This window comes from Terrapene carolina, unplaced genomic scaffold, assembly GCF_002925995.2.
Source record: "Terrapene carolina triunguis isolate 2854851 unplaced genomic scaffold, T_m_triunguis-2.0 Scaffold42, whole genome shotgun sequence".
NCBI classification, from domain to species: domain Eukaryota; kingdom Metazoa; phylum Chordata; order Testudines; family Emydidae; genus Terrapene; species Terrapene triunguis.
The window spans coordinates 45,496,630-45,514,279 of NW_020664393.1; the positions used below are offsets into that span (position 1 = coordinate 45,496,630).

Here is a 17,650-nt window from a genome sequence, read left to right on the forward strand (position 1 = left end):
TGTTTTATTCCTTCAGGTCACTCCTCTACTAAAACAGTTGTGAAGCACAAAATTGCCACCTGTAATTAAACAGGCCCTGATCCTGCAAAGGGATCCACGCAGGCTGAATGTTATAGCCACACAGAATCCTAATGATTTTAATCAGAGACAGACTCCCCATTGGAACAAGGGTCTACTTAGGCAGATGTTTTTTTGTTTGTATTTTCCCCCACATTAGACCTTAATCTTTTAGTCTGACAAAAATACAACTTCACATTTTGATATATTAAAATACACACATGCACAAAAATAGAGAAGACAGAGCTATTTACTCCAACTTAATATTCTCCACAGAAAACAGAAAAAAACCCACTATTTTGCTCTTAAGAATTGTGAGCAATTCACATTTTCTTCCATTGTTTTTGGCACCAAAAAGGCTTTACTGTCTTTTGGTCAAACTGTCAGGGAAGACTTGTCTTGTTTAGTTAGTTGACACAAATCAGACATCAAGAATTATAGCATTCAAAAACCAGTCGGAGAACACTTCAGTCTCCCTGGTCACTCGATTACAGACCTAAAAGTCGCAATATTACAACAACAAAAAAGTCAAAAAAAGACTCCAACGAGAGATTGCTGAATTGGAATTAATTTGCAAACTGGACACCATTAAATTAGGCTTGAATAAAGACTGGGAGTGGATGGCTCATTACACAAAGTAAAACTATTTCCCCATACTTATTTTCCCCCTACTGTTACTCATACTTTCTTGTCAAATGTTGGAAATGGGCCATCCTGATTATCACTACAAAAGGTTTTTTTTTTTTCTCCTGTTGATAATAGTTCATCTTAACTGATCACTCTCATTATAGTGTGTATGGCAACAACCATTTTTTTCATATTCTCTGTGTGTGTGTGTGTGTATATATATATACATCTTCCTACTGTATTTTCCACTGCATGCATCTGATGAAGTGGGTTTTAGCCCACGAAAGCTTATGCTCAAATATGTTTGTTAATTTCTAAGGTGCCACAAGTACTCCTCGTTCTTTTTGCTGATACAGATTAACACGGCTACCACTCTGAAACCTCTTTGTAATGGACATTAATGGGGACTCACATAGTTGAATATGTTGGCGAGGGTTTTATTTCTGCCATTCATGGCATTGAGGTAATTGTAAGCATGTATATAATTATAGATGTGTGGCATGTTTGTTTCATGCCACACCTGGGCAAGATGGTTTTTATCAGGCGGTAAGTGGGAGAAGGTCATTGAGAGGGTTATCAGTGCTGACATTGATTTGTTCTCTATCATACTGCAAAGAAGTAGCTGAGCTGTGAAGAGCACGCACAAAGCAAATCCCAGTCTTTTTGATTGCTTGGACTTGACATTTAACATATTTTCCCTTTACTACTGACTGCACACACAGTCCAGTTAAATGTGTTTCAGAGCCTTTGGATCTTTTGGGTTTTAGTCATTTTGTTTCCAGATATCAGGACATAAATTTGCTGTCTTTTCACTTAACCTCACAAATATTCAAATATATATATATAAAATTCTCAGTCAGTGAAAAAAAAATATATATATATATAAAATTGTCTGATAGAGAAACATGTTTGAAAAGCTGTTTAACTGATCTCATATTTATACTATATATTTCAACATAAATGTTATTCATTAAAATATGTTTGTTGTGATTTTTTGAAATTAACATCCAATGTGAATTGCTCTAGAGTCTAGGTCACGGGTCTTTGCAGATGTGAATATAGTGAATGAGAATATTATTTTTGATCATTTGTAGTTTATAAGTAAATAAAAAGGTAATTTTCCCATGTCCAAAAATTGTCAATGGACTAATTCTATACTCCTGAAAAAATACATTGCATAGAAATATTGCATGGACTTTTAAGATTTCTTTTTCTTGGCGGTAATCTTAATTATAGAACTACTAAGAAGGCTCTATAATCTAATGGTTAAAGTGTGGAACTGTGAGTTATTCCTGACGCTGCCGATGACTTGATGTTTGCCTTGGGGAAAGCCATTTTGCTTCTTGGTGCCTCTGTCTCCCTGTATATCAAAAGGAGTGAATAATTGATTATCTCTGGATAGTACTTTGAGTTGCCATAATGGAAGATGTCATATAACTTCTCTATGTTATATTAGAGGTCCAAAAGAGTAGTAGTAGTAATAATAAGTATGTGGCTATTAAAAAGAAATATGTTAGAGGTCTTTATTTATAACACACTGCTGGACATAGTAATTTGTACATACATTTGGACTTTTTTTTTTTTTTTTTACAATGTAGTTCCATTAAAAACTGTGTATTGTTTACATAATGGTAAGGAAAGCCATGATGTCACAAGAACAATATTATCACTACCAGACTGTAGCTGTTATACAAATATTTTTATGATTATATGTAAACTATAAAAAGTTCTGTTATGTAATTTGATAAGACAGGAAATTCAGAAATAACATTTCATCCTCTCCAGTTTTGCTTGGGTATTATTGAGAAGTCAAATCAATGAATGTTGCTATATTCTATATGTGGCAACACTTATTGGGGCAAGATGTTCCCCTCCCCCTAATAGTGTAGAGTGGAAACAATGCCTAAGGATGAAGGATACATGGAGGAGAACGTAGCTGTGATACATACGTGAATGCCACCCCTCCTCTGTTCCTAAAGAAGACTGTTCAGGCAACAGTGTTAATTTATAGCTAGAGCTGGGGGGAAAAAATCAGTAAATAGTAAAGTTGCCAAAAGATGCATGTGTCACCAAAACTATTTGTGAATTCAGGTTGAATTTGGGAAATAGTTTTGGTGGAAAAAACCCTGAAGATCAAAATTATGGAAATCTCAAAACAGTTTGTTTTGATAATGCCAATTTTTAGGAAATTTTAGAAATGTCAGTTAAAATCTGGTAGCATGAGATCCTCTAGTGATTGTTTCTTAGATTGAAGTCTCCCTTGATAATGCACCTTTCTTCCCCCCCTCCCATTATAGATAGGTGCCTAAGTAGCCTGTCATTCTGTTCCCTTGTGTGATTTGGTGGTCTGAAGCAGACACCAACTAGTACCACATCTTCTGCTTTGTCTATTACAACATTAATCCTTTCTTTAGGAACAGAGGAGGGGTGGCATCCGTGTATATATCATAGCTATGCTCTCCTCCATGTTCATGATCATTTGATTCCAAGTTGTCAGTTATTCGGAAACAGATAATGCAGTTTTTGACAGAGTGTCTCTCCCCACCCCCTTTTGCCTACTCAGTCCTTCCTAAGTAGTCCATAACCATTGATTTTAGCATTCCAGTCATATGACTCTTCCCGCTAAATTTCAGTAATACCAACTTAGCTGAATTTATGCTCAGAAAGGAACACTTCCAATTTCTCTTTTCTGTTTCCCTAGCACTGGTGTACAGGCAATTAATGATTTTTTCTCTTCACAGCTGTGATGTTTTTGGGTTCAGCCAGGCCAGTAAGGGGGTTGATTGCCATCTATCTTGTAACCCTGAGTGTCTGTCTTGTAACCCTGTGCGGCTTTGGTCCAGAGCTCTGACTCCAGCAGCGCACAAGTCTGACCCTGGCATTCCCCAACCTGATTATTCCTTGCAGGCTGACCTTAGTACGTTTCCAGCCCCAGATTTGCCCCAAAATTGTCCAACTGCAGGGACCAGTCATTCACATTGGACCCTCACAGAGAAAGTGTTAAGCTGGCTACCCGTACAGAGACAGTAAAACTCTCCAACCTGCCAGACTTTACTGAACTTGCACAGCACTGGTGATTTATAATGAAAGCAAAACAAGTTTATCAACAAAAGAATATGGATTAAGTTATATCCAAGTAAAAGGGATAAAAGTAGAAATGGTTACAAGCAAATAAAGTGAAAATACACATCTAAAAGACTAAAATTTGATCTAACAAGATAGTCTACCATCCTTGCCTGTCCAATCTTAAAATCACTCATCTTGTGTCTTGGCTCCGGGAAGACAGCAGACTGTCCTACTGCCTGCTTTCTCTTGAAGATCATTATTTCCATTCTTCCAAGGATAGTCTGTCTTCCTTGGATAATTGGAGATCTCTTTGTCGACATGTTGGATTTTCTTATGAGTTAGAGTAAGCAGCCATCTAGAGGTGTGTACCATACACCTCTCCATTCCATTCAACAAGATAGATCTTCAGAAATATTTTTTTTTCAGTTTCCATGCTGAGGACTTGTTAAATATTGGACATGTTTAGCAGTGTGGAATTTCTCCTGATCCTTTTGCCTCTGGTAGTTACAGTCTCATCTGTCACCCTCATCTGTCTCCAGCCTAGTAGAATTCTGACTTGTCCTCTTGCCTCTGGTGACTGCAAACTGTCAAGCCGCCTCTAATTTCCTCTCTTTTTCTTGGATTCCTCGGTGTCCAGTTCCTTCTTCCTTGAACCTGGGGTGCTGATGCTTCCTGAATCTGGTTGTATTAGACCTGCTCAGCTCCTGAGGCTTCACAGTGTCTGTACTTGTCTTTCCAATCCAAGAATCTTTTCTTCCAGCAAAACCACTGACTTGCACTTCATACATAGGAAGTCCCTTCTGGCATGTGGCAGGAAAGAAAACATAGCACATTTGTTTCAAGTCACAACCACTGATTCATCACTGGCCATCATAGTATTGAATGTAGAACTGCACCTAGAAAGTGATCCTCTCATATTCCCTCTGAAACTCCCCTGTTTGCCTCTCCTGTTCACTTGGTCAGGAGTTTGCCTGGCATCTAGCTTATATGAAGCCTTCCTTCTCAGCTCGACCCCCTTGCTAACAGGAAGGGCTTAACTACTCAGACTTCAAACACAGAGGCTGATCAAAACCCCAAGGGTCCTAATCACCCCCTCCCTTGAGACACAGACAAATAGGTCTGTCTAACCTGGCCTGTTCAGGGCCCCCCAGCCCAGCTACACAAACCTCACAGAAAGCAAACAAATGACAGACCAAAGACACCATTCAGAAAAAAATTAAACTAAATGAAAAATTAAACTAAAATGAATCACAGTGCAGAGCCCTGATTTGTTGTTTAATGGAACGTATTAGCCAAAAAAGACCAAAGAAGCCTGTTTTATTGTACTTGTTTTACTGAACCTTTCAGTTTGTTTTCATACACTTCTTGTTCGATCCATGCATGCTGCTTTCAGTGTGCATCTAAGTGCATTGAACCTTAACACACCATGAAACATCCTTGAAGAACCATGGTATGGATTGAAATTTCAAGCCTGAAGGCATTATTACAATAGAACTATAAGAAATTGATGCAACGTTTCAGGGAGGAACCCTCTGGTGGAGCCCTCTCAGGGGCAGCAACTCAATCAGATGGAGCAGACTCAGAACTATCTGCAGCAAGTACAGCAGAATAAGTGGGAGAAGGGGGTGATGAGAGCACACTGGGACTACTCAATATCCCCAGGATGCACAACTGTGCAGGGGAGACCACCCCACTCTTGGGGGAGCCAGGCTCCATGTGATCTCCCCTCTCTCCTTCAGTTCTATTGTCTTGGGAAATGGAGAAGCTCCAGGGCAGAATCAGCCCAGGAACATAGACTTATCTGGGAGGATCAAACTGATTAGCATATTGTCAGATACTGAGCTGCAAAAGAGGACAAACATTTCACTATACCTAATCATTTATAAGCTGAAACAGGGTTAAACTGCAGCAGCAATTCTACACTCTTCTTTCTAAACTACTTTCCCATTGAATTTGAAGTCAGGTTCAAGGCTTTGGTCCTTACCTTCAAAGCTCTCCTAGCTACTTAAAGGACTGCCTCACTCAGTGTGAGCATGACCAACCATTACAACTGTGTTCCTCTGGAACAATGGATATGTCAACTTCCGTAGTGAGACTTCTGAGCACAGGAGAGAGCAGCTGGCCCAGAACTATGAACTCCTTTATGGAAAATATTAGAATGACCCAAATCTTACTAACTTCCAATCAGCGTGTAAAACCTACTTCATTTTCTCCTTTCTCTAAACCGTAAAATAAATAAGAGTTAAACTAATTACATTTAAAAACAACAATCTTGCTGGCTCGAAGTGGCTAGAGAGAAATAGAGAGCCTCCTTGTGTATATGTTTGGCTTTGTAAGGCATTCATATGCCTTGGTGATGAGCGGTAGATAAATAGATGACTGGGGGCATAAGGCTAAAACCTTGTCTGTATCAAAAATGGTAAATAGCATTATCTGAAGCGCAATTATATTTTTGTAGAAAGACTGAGGTCTCAGTGGATAATTTGAGATATTGTTGCATGATGAACCATCTGGAACAACAGACTTCAAAATGTCACATATCACAGTAAGGCCAAATATCATGTAATTTCTGCACTGAACGTTCTGTCAAGTCACACTTACTGTTACTAAATGGGTTAGATTCCATTAGAAAGCAGTAAGAGCTGTAGCATTTAGTGGGATTTAGCATGCAAGTCAGTGAAGTGAAGGGTATACAGTACCACTGCCAAAAAAGCATCATTTGATTGGCTGTTCATTGAAAGATATGCCAGAAAATGCTGAAACCCATTCTCACACTGTGTAAAAGTTCCATTCTGCTTTGTTTTCTCCCCATGGCACTCTGATACAGTTAAATCAAATAAAGAATATATTAATCTTGCTTCAATTATACATAGATAACTTCGATTATTATCCATGCTAATTCTTCTTTGACTTTAATGAAAGTTGTATAAATTCATTTAATGTGATAGTGTTTTATTGGCTATACACCCGAGAAGTCTTGTATCCATTTTTTATTCTATCATGTGTATGGTATAATATGCACTTATTAAATGTATTCCTGTTTGAGAAAATAGATATGAATAACTGGAGCATAAGACTAAGACTGTTGATAAACCATTCCCCATTTGCAGGATCTTTTTACACAAGTGCAGAAAACATGTCCAGATTTTCCTGTGTGGTTTGGAGAATACCAAGATTCCTTATAGCTACAGTCCACAGCTTGAACACAGAGACTATTATAGTAATATTTGTTTGCTGCTTGTTTATAGAGTTTTGTTTTCAGATGCACGTATGTATCTTATAGCAAAATTGAGTCTTAATATTAAAATAAGAAAAGAAAGAAAAAGAGCTTTGAAAAATGAATACTGTACATGTTCTGTCCTAAAATAAATTAAGCTGTGCCCTGTGTTTCACATAAACTAAGGCCTGGTCTACACTAGGCTTTTATGTCGAATTTAGCGCCGTTATATCGAATTAACCCTGCACCCGTCCACACCAGGAAGCCATTTAGTTCGACATAGAGCTCTCTTTAAATCGATTTCTGTAATCCTCCCCAACGAGAGGAGTAGCGCTAAATTCGAAATGGCCATATCGAATTAGGCTAGGTGTGGATGGAAATCGACGCTAATAGCTCCGGGAGCTATCCCACAGTGCACCACTCTGTTGACGCTCTGGACAGCAGTCCGAGCTCGGATGCTCTGACCAGCCACACCCCGGGAAAATTTGAATTCCTTTTCCTGTCTGGGCAGTTTGAAGCGCAGTTTCTGTTTGGACACCGTGGCGAGCTCAGCAGCAGTGGCAGCAGTGGCAACGATGCAGAGCTCTCCAGCAGAGATGGCCGTGCAATCCAATAGAAAGAGGGCCCCAGCATGGACGGATCGGGAAGTCTTGGATCTCATCGCTGTGTGGGGAGATGAGTCCGTGCTTGCCGAGCTGCGCTCCAAAAGACGGAATGCAAAGACCTATGAGAAGATCTCTAAAGCCATGGCAGAGAGAGGCTACAGCCGGGATGCAACGCAGTGCCGCGTGAAAATCAAGGAGCTGAGACAAGGCTACCAGAAGACCAAAGAGGCAAACGGACGCTCTGGATCCCAGCCCCACACATCCCGTTTCTACGAGGCACTGCATTCCATCCTAGGTGCGGCCGCCACCACTACCCCACCCCTGACCGTGGACTCTGAGGATGGGATATTGTCCGCGGCCGGTTCCTCCGACATGTTAGCGGACGGGGAAGATGAAGAAGGAGATGAGGAGGACGAGGCAGTCGACAGCGCTGGCACCGCTGATTTCCCCGACAGCCAGGAGCTCTTCATCACCCTGACAGAGATCCCCTACCAACCATCCCCCGCCGTTACCCCAGACACAGATTCAGGGGAAGGATCAAGCAGTAAGTGTTTTAAATATCTAAACATTTATTTACAACATAACTGGCATATTTAAAATATTAACAGTAGCTAAAGTGCTTTCAAACATGTAAACATTTATTTACAACAAAACAGGAAGATTTAAAATATTAACAGTGGGTAAAGTGCTTCAAAACATGTAAACAGGAAAGTCAAACAAAAGGGGAATCTGTGCAAAGTGTATCATGATTAATCTGTCTTTGGGCGCCTCAATATGTAGTCCGAACCATTTTCAAAAAATTTCACAATGTCCGCTTCATGATTATAGTGCCCAAAACCCTGCAGTCACTTGTCCCTCCAAGGGCACCTAAGCCAAGAACTGGTCAATGTAAGCGGGGATAGAGGCGAGATCCTCCGGGGAGAACTCCTCATACGCCTCCTGCAGGTGTTTTTCCAGCCTCATGAGCAGGTTCCTGGGCAGGGAGAGCTTATTAGGCCCCCCGTGGTAGGACACGTTTCCCTGCCACAACGCCAGCAGGTACTCCGGGATCATGGCCTTGCATAGCATTGCAGCAAATGGACCCGGTTTCTGCAGGCTGTCCCGGAGCATCTTCTCCTTCTGGCTCTCCGAGACCTTCAGGAGGGTGATGTCTGGCATGACTCCCTGCTGTGAATTAGGTAGGGGAAAGTTAGTATTGGGACAGCTTGCCCGTCCCTTTACAGAACTGCAACCGCCGGTTTACAGCCACGCGGTTTACAGCCGCGAGGGGGTGGGACAGGGCCAGAGTTCATGCTTGCAGGATTGCTGCCAGCAGAGACTCGCATTGCTTTCTATGTGAAAGGAGGCCAGTGCCACTCTTAAAGTTTTAAGCGGCCACAAGTCTACGGCTTACCATGTTTGCCAGCTAGACAAAGTCCGGTGTCCAGCCCTGCTCCTCAGCTCGCCACAGCAAGACCGCAGGCACTGTAGAAGAGGGCCGAAAATTCGACCTTGTCCTCAGTGCGCGTGTGATAGGTGCTCTGCATGGTCTTGTTCACAGAGAAAGACTATGTTCTCTGTTCACAGATACATTGCTCTGTCTCAGGAATTCACTCCCTTTTTCCAATTCACACAGCCACATCTGCCCAGAGGCTAGCGCACATTAGGAGGAGGAAGAAGAGGACACGGGAAGACATGTTTGCTGAACTAATGGCATGCTCCCGAGCACAGGCAGCCCAGCAGACACAGTGGAGGGAGAACTTGTCCCAAATGCACCGGGCAAACATTGAACGGGAGGAGAGGTGGCGACAGGAGGACAGGCAGGCTACTCAAACGCTGCTTGGACTAATGAGGGAGCAAACGGACACGCTCCGCCGCCTTGTGGATGTTCTGCAGGACCGGAGGCAGGAGGAGAGAGCCCCGCTGCAGTCTCTCTCTAACTGCCCTGCCCCGCCACCAAGTCCCATACCCCCCTCACCCAAAGTCCAAACACGGAGGGGTGGAAGGGGCCGTGAAAAATTTCACTCCACCCCTGCGGACTGCTCTACCACTAGAAGGCTCTCATTCCCCAAAATTTGAAAAGTCCTTTCCTACCCGCCTCACACAAGACCCCGTCCAAGTTTCATGCCCCCGTTCCATGTGCGGTTGTTAATAAAGAATACGTTTCTGTTCATTTCTGTTTCCATCCTCTTCTTTTGGAGGGGAGTCTGTCTGAAGGGGGGGGAAGGGGCTTGGTCATTGGACAGGACAGTCACCTTTAGCAGGGGGCAGGTGCAGCAGCAGGGCACATATACAGTGCAGTGACTAGTTATCCTGGTCAGTCTGGGAGGTGGTTTTCATGTTTTGTGTGGTGGGGGGGGGTGGTGTTGCTCTGTGACTTGGTGGCGGGGGAGGGCAGTTACAGATCTTATGCAGCGGTCCTTACCCTGCATCACAGAGCCGCGCAGCAGGGGATCTGTAACCCTCCTCCCCCTGCAAGACAGTCACATAGCCGAGACATACACGCAGTCCCGGCCAGGAGGGCTGGCAGGCTCCGTTGAAACAACCAGTCCACCACCGCGGAGCCTGTCATTCCTGGAGTTTAGAAGCATCATTTGCATCACAACCGTAAACCTGCCCCCCGCCACAGTCTGCGTCCCAGGTTTAAAACATTCCCGCGAAAACAGTAATAAAGACAACGGTGTCCATTAACAAAACAGAACAGATTTTATTTTTTGGGAAGGGGGTGAAGGGGGTATGTAATTGGAGAGGATAGTCGACGGCAACTGGGTAAAGAAACGGGGGCAAGTTCTGCTTCTGTGTCCACAAACTTAAAAGTCACTGGGTACCCTGCTCAGCCTTGAAACTGGCTTTCAAAGCCTCCCGGATGCACAGCGCGTCCCGCTGGGCTCTTCTAATCGCCCGGCTGTCTGGCTGGGCGTAATCAGCAGCCAGGCTATTTGCCTCAACCTCCCACCCCGCCATAAAGGTCTCCCCCTTGCTCTCACACAGATTGTGGAGCACACAGCAAGCTGCAATAACGATGGGGATATTGGTTTCGCTGAGATCACAGCGAGTCAGTAAGCTTCTCCATCTCCCCTTGAGACGGCCAAAAGCACACTCCACCACCATTCTGCACTTGCTCAGCCGGTAGTTGAACAGTTCTTTTTCTGTGTCCAGGGCGCCAGTATAGGGCTTCATGAGCCAGGGCATTAGCGGGTAGGCTGGGTCCCCGAGGATCACTGTAGGCATCTCCCAACAGTTATCTTGTGGTCCGGGAAGTAAATACCTTCCTGCAGCCGTCTAAACAGACCAGAGTTCCTGAACACGCGAGCGTCATGAACCTTGCCCGGCCATCCGACGTAGATGTTTGTAAACCGTCCCCGATGGTCCACCAGTGCTTGCAGCACCATTGAAAAGTAGCCCTTTCTATTGATGTACTGGCTGGCCTGGTGGCCCGGTCCCAGGATAGGGATGTGAGTCCCATCTATAGCCCCACCGCAGTTTGGGAATCCCATCGCAGCGAAGCCATCTATGATGGCCTGCGCGTTTCCCAGGGTCACTACCTTTGACAGCAGTACCTTGACGATTGCCTTGGCTACTTGCAGGACAACAACCCCCACGGTAGATTTGCCCACGCCAAAGTGGTTCGCGACTGACCGGTAGCTGTCCGGCGTTGCAAGCTTCCAGAGGGCTATGGCCACTCGCTTCTGGACAGTCAGGGCTGCTCGCATGCGGGTGTCCTTGCGCTTCAGGGCAGGGGACAGCAAGTCACAAAGTTCCAGGAAAGTCCCCTTCCGCATGCGAAAGTTTCGCAGCCACTGGGATTCATCCCAGACCTGAAGCACTATGCGGTCCCACCAGTCCGTGCTTGTTTCCCGGGCCCAGAATCGCCGTTCAACAAAATCCACATGCCCCATTGCCACCGTGATGTCCTGGGCGCTGGGGCTCGTGGTTTCTGACAGCTCTGTGCTACTCTCCGACTTCAGGCCCTCACGGCGGTGCCGTAGCCTCCTCGCCTGATTTCTCTGCATCTGCCTCAGGGAAAGGTGTATGATAAGCTGCGAGGTGTTGAGAACGGCCACAACTGCAGCGATGGTCGCAGCGGGATCCATGATCGCAGTGCTGTGGCGTCCGCGCTGTCACTGATCAAAAAGTGCGCGAACTGATTTCCCGCCGGCGCTTTCAGGGAGGGAGGGAGGCAGGGCGGTAGTGACTGACGGATGACGACAGTTACCCAAAAGCACCCTCGCCACATTTTTTTACCCAGAAGGCATTGGGGGCTCGACCCAGAATTCCAATGGGCAGCGGGGACTGCGGGAACTGTGGGATAGCTGCCCACAGTGCACCGCTTCCAATGTCGACGCTTTCCCTGGTAGTGTGGACTGACAAAGTCGAATTACTGTCCTTAGTGTGGACACACACGTTCGACTTTCTAATATCGATTGCACATATTCGATTTAACTAAAATCGAACTACTCTCGTAGTGTAGACATACCCTAAGCTTTGCACATAAACTAGGCAATGGGGGGAGGGATAGCTCAGTGGTTTGAGCATTGGCCTGCTAAACCCAAGGTTGTGAGTTCAATCCTTGAGGGGGCCATTTAGGGATCTGGGGCAAAAATCTGTCTGGGGATTGGTCCTGCTTTGCACAGGGGGTTGGACTAAATGACCTGCCCAGGTCCCTTCTAACCCTGACGTTCTTTTTAAAAAAAAAAAAAAAAAAGCACTGTGAGCCTGGCTTCAATTGGCAAGGGTCATGCTGGGTCAGTGACCTGAGCCTTCTTTTTTAAATTGTTTTTGAGGATGCCATCTTGTTCACCAGAATCTCAGCTTTCAGTTTAAAAAAAAAAAAAAAAAAAACTACTTCTCCATGTCCTTTTGTGAAGAAAACTTAAAAACATGAAGCAAGTATAACCAATGAAATAATGTGTGCATTGCCACATTCATCTTGATGGGATCTTAGCGCAGATGGTAATTTAAATGTTGACTATTTGACAATAATATTGACTATTTCACTGCTGGTCTAAGCATATAAGAAAAGATCATATCATATATAGAAGTGGCAGCTCATTTTGGTGCCACGATTAGGTGCCACCTAGGAGAATACCAACACTTCCCCCACACACTCTGAGCCAGGGAGCCAAAAGGTCAGAGAGGAGAACCATCTTAGCCCCATCAAGAGGGAATGAATCCTGTACAGTCTAGTGTGACATCCAAGTCTCCCATCCCCATGTCAATCAACCCAAGCTCCTCCAGGTTGGAAGTCTGGTAGTGAATGGAGCTGTGTGAATTTTTTTGTTTTGTTTTGGCAAATAATAAATTTGCTAAAGAATGCATTGTTATGAGACCAGGTTGAATTTAGTGAATAGTTGATGGGGAAAATAAATCTGAACTGTCAAAATAAACCATTTTGACATTTCATTTTGAATTAACACTGCAAAATGTTTCATTTGACTCAAATGAATTTCTTTGGTTTTAGTGAGGAAAAAATGGGGGGTGGGGGAATCAGTTTTCGTTCAAAACAAGCCCCATCCACCTTCATTTTTCCCTGATTTATTTTTAGTTTGGCCACTGAATCAAAATATATATATATATATATTCACTCAGCTTTAGTGGTGTGTGTGGGGCCAGGAAGTTTCCTTTGTGGTTGTGGAAACCCCTTCTACTGGAGGGTCTCTGAAGTCTCAGGCTGACCATTGCAGGAGTTATATTTAGGACCCTATCAAATTCACCGTCCATTTTGGTCAATTTCATGGTCATAGGATTCTGAAAATCGTAAATTTCATTATTTCAGATACTTAAATCTGAAATTTTATGGTGTTGTAACTGTAGGGGTCCTGACCCAAAAAAGGATGGGGAGGCTGCAATGTTATTGTAGGGGGGTCATGGTATTGCCACCCTTATTTCTGCACTGCTACTGGTGATGGCACTGCCTTCAGCGCTGAGCAGCCGGAGAGCTGTGGCTATTGGCCAGGAGCCCAGCTCTGAAGGCAGCACCACTGCCAGCAGCAGCGCAGAAGTAAGGATGGCATGATATGGTATTGCATCCAGCTATCCAGCTCTGAAGGCAGCACAGAAGAAAGGGTGGCAATACCATGACCCACCTACAATAACCTTGCAACCCCCCCCAAAACCCTCTTTTGGGTCAGGACCACCGGGACCCCTGGTTTGAGAAATGCTGGTGAAATCTGTATAGTATAGGGTAAAAGTACACAAAAGACCAGATTTCATGGGTGAGACCAGATTTCATGGGTGAGACCAGATTTCATGGTCTGTGACATGTTTTTCACTGCTGTGAATTTGGTAGGGCCCTAGTTATTTTCAATTCTTATTATCTGGCTTTTCTTCCCAACCTTGAGGACTAGAAACATTTTTAATGAGTTTCTGACTTCATCACGTGACTCTGGGAGCAGAGATCCAAGGCAAGTGCCTATGCTATATATGCCTCAATTTGGCCCTACCCATGGATGTTTGTCCAGGGGCACTGAAGGGGAACAAATCTTGAGGGGCCCAGCTAAGTGCATGATTATATTGTGAACTTACGTGCAGCCTGCTGTGAATGGCATCTCTCAAACTCCACAATGCATTGACACTTTTAGGAGGAAGAAAGAGCAGAAACAAATCCTACTTTAAAATCAATTTAATCTACTGTGACATCTAAAACAATAAAATACTAGGCACAACTAGGCACAAAGTGAGATCAAACTAGTTAGAGACTTAAAGGATAACAAGAAAACATTCTACAAATATATTAGAAGCAAGAGGAAGACGAAGGACAGAATAGGACTTTTTCTCAGTGAAGGGGGAAAAACAACAACAGAAAATGTGGAAATGGCAGAAGTGCTAATTGATTTTTTTGTTTCAGTTTTCACCAAAAAGTTTAGTAGTGATTAGATGTTTAACACAGTGAATGCCAGTGAAAATGATCCTAAAAATAGGAAAGAACAAGTTAAAAATTATTTAGACAAGTTAGATGTCTTCAAGTCACCAGGGCCTCATTAAATACATCCTATAATACTCAAGGAGATGACTGAGGAGATATCTGAGCCATTAGTGATTATGTATGAAAAGTCATGGAAGACCAGAGAGATTCCAGAGGACTGGAAAAGGGCAAATATAATGCCAAGCTATAAAAAGGGAAATAAGGACAACCCAGGGAATTACAGACCAATCAGCTTAACTTCAGTACCTGGAAAAATAATGGCACAAATAATTAAGCAATCAGTGTACAAACACATAGGAGAAATAAGGTGATAACTAACAGTCAGCATGGATTTGTCAAGAACAAATGGTGTCAAACCAACCTAATAGCTTCCTTTGACAGAGTAACAAGCCTTGTGGATAAGGGGAAAGTGGTAGATGTGGTATATCTTGACTTTCGTAACACTTTTGATACTGTCTCACATAACCTTCTCATAAACCAGGGAAATAGAACCTAGATGGAGCTCCTGTAGGGTGGGTGCATAACTGGTTGGAAAACCATTCCCAGAGTGTAGTTATCACTGGTTCACAGTCATGATGGAAGGGCATAATGAGTGGGGTCCAGCAGGGATCAGTTCTGAGTCCAGTTCTGTTCAATATCTTCATCAATGGTTTAGAGAATGACAGAGAGTGTACACTTATAAAGTGTATGGATGATACCAAGGTGGGATGTGTTGCAAGTGCTTTGGAGGATAGGATTAAAATTCAAAATGATTTGGACAAACTGGAGAAATGGTCTGAAGTAAATAGAATGAAATGCAATAAGGACAAATGCAAAGTTCTCCACTTAGAAAGGAACAATCAGTTGCAAACATACAAAAGCGAAAATGACTGTGTACTCAGAACTATTGCAGAAAGAGATCTGGGGTTCATAGTGGATCACAAGCTAAATATGAGTGAACAGTGTAACACTGTTGGGAAAAAAGCAAACATCATTCTGTGATTAGCAGAAGTGTATTAGCAGAAGTGTTGTAAGCAAAACACGAGAAGTAATTCTTCTGCTCTACTCCACACTGATTGGGCCTAAACTGGAGTATTGTGTCCAGTTCTGGGCGCCACATTTCAGGAAAGATGTGGACAAATGGGAGAAAGTCCAGAGAAGGGCAGCAAAAATGATTAAAGGTCTAGAAAACATGACCTTTGAGGGAAGACTGAAAAAAATGGGTTTGTTTAGTCTGGAGAAGACTAAGAGGGGACATAACAGTTTTCAAGTGCAAGATAGATTGTTACAAGGAGGAGGGAGAAAAATTGTTCTCGTTAACCTCTGAGGATAAAACAAGAAGCAATGGGCTTAAATTGCAGCAAGGATGGTTTAGGTTGGACATTAGGAAAAGTTTCCTAAATGTCAGGGTGGTTAAGCACTGGAATATATTGCCTAGGAGGTTGTGGAATCTCCATCATTGGATATTTTTCAGAGCAGGTTAGACAAACACCTGTCAGGGATGGTCTAGATAATACTTAGTCCTGCTATGAGTGCAGGGTACTGAACTAGATAGAGATCCCTTCCAGTCCTACAATTCTAGGATTCAGTGGCTCAGTTGACAGCACACAAGACTGGCTTTGAAAGGCAAAGAGAAATTGTTTCTTTATACTCCCTACAGCTTCCATTAAGTCTTAAGCTATGCTGAGCTGCTCCAAGCTGCCTCTATGTGGGGAGTCATGTTTTACTTCCTGTAGAAAGGTGTTGGTTTTGCTTGTTTGTGTTAAATCTACTTTTCTTAGGTAGCCAAGCCAGTTAACTCTTAATTGTTTCTTGGTAACTGATTTGTGTGTGAAAGGAACAAATAGAATTGAGGTTCTGAATATGCTGGGGGAGCTTCATTGTGTCATCAAACACGTGCCCTTATGGTTAGTGAAATCAAGTTGGAAGACACTGGGCCTATTATTTTAGATTCTTAGTTTCCCAGAGGAAATGAGTGGCAGTTGAAAGATGCAGAGGACATGTCTAAAGGTTACTGATCTGCTGATTATCATTCTGACTCTAAGCATCCTGTATTGGTGAAGATTATTGACCAGATTGTGGTGGAGCACTTTTGATGTCATCTGGAGTGCTCAGATTTCATCATTTCCTTTCAATCTCTCTTTCAGCTTTTGTATAGAAGTGCAGTGGAACTAGTCCTTGTTGACTGATAACCTCCTACTGATGAACATTAGTTATTTGTTATTCTGGGAATTTTTTAGATCTTCATCTCATCTGAGGTAGACGGAGTTGCTTAACCAGTTCTGGTTTTTTTTTTTCCCTTTCCAGAAAGCAGAAGGATTGAAGGAAGTCTCCAAAGACAGGATAGCTTATGATTTAAAGTAATTGATAACTTTTAGTTGAAGAGTTTATTTAATAATCCCATAGCAAAGAATGTTCATGAGGTACACATTGATATCTTTGCATATAAATATTGCCATTTGGATGTTGCGGGAAAATTCTGAGCACTTTAAAGATAGATTGAACATTTTAAGCACAATTAAGTTTAATATTAAATAAATGAAATGTTATTTTTAACTAATTTGTTACTGTCTGTTTTCTGAAATACACTGTGAAGAACTCAAACAGAAGAGAGAAGAGTTTTCATTCACTTACCTATATCTTTTCAATCTTTGTATTTACATTTTTCAGCTGTAGGCCTAGCTGCGTGTCCAGAACCAATACTTCCTAGCAATGGCATCAAAATGGGAGATAGATATATGGTGAATGATGTTTTGTCTTTTCAATGTGAGCCAGGATACACATTACAGGTACTCATTTCTTTTTTCTTCAGAACATAGTGTGTTATGGATTGTAATACAAAATTATAGATTTTAACTAAAGACTGTTGTCTAAGAATAATGATTCCTCAGCAGCTAGTAGCTAGAAACCATTTAGGATGGATAGGTAAACACAGCAATAGCTAAAATTTCTTCTCCAGTGAATACATTTGTCATCAGACTGACAGTATTAGTAGAGAGACAGATGATTAAAAGGACATGGAGACCGAAGTGCATTCTCTCACTTCTAGAAGTGGTTCCTCTAAGTGAAATTTGAGGCACATTGATGGGAATATATAGTACGAATCTCAGTGATATTCACGTTCTGCTGAGAAATAGGAGGTCAGTTTCCAGTGCCATCTTTCATGAACATTAAATGTATTGGGGAAAAAAAATC

At 42.8% G+C, this 17,650-nt stretch overlaps 1 protein-coding gene across 1 annotated transcript in view; it reads left to right on the top strand.

Annotated features, from left to right (window-relative positions):
• The window catches only part of CSMD1 (CUB and Sushi multiple domains 1), a 1,543,069-nt gene that overhangs the window by 1,326,276 nt on the left and 199,143 nt on the right, over positions 1-17,650 (top strand). The window contains exon 38 of the mRNA XM_029912248.1: positions 17,126-17,244. Coding sequence (XP_029768108.1) covers positions 17,126-17,244 — 119 coding nt within the window. The remainder of the gene's footprint in view (positions 1-17,125; positions 17,245-17,650) is intronic.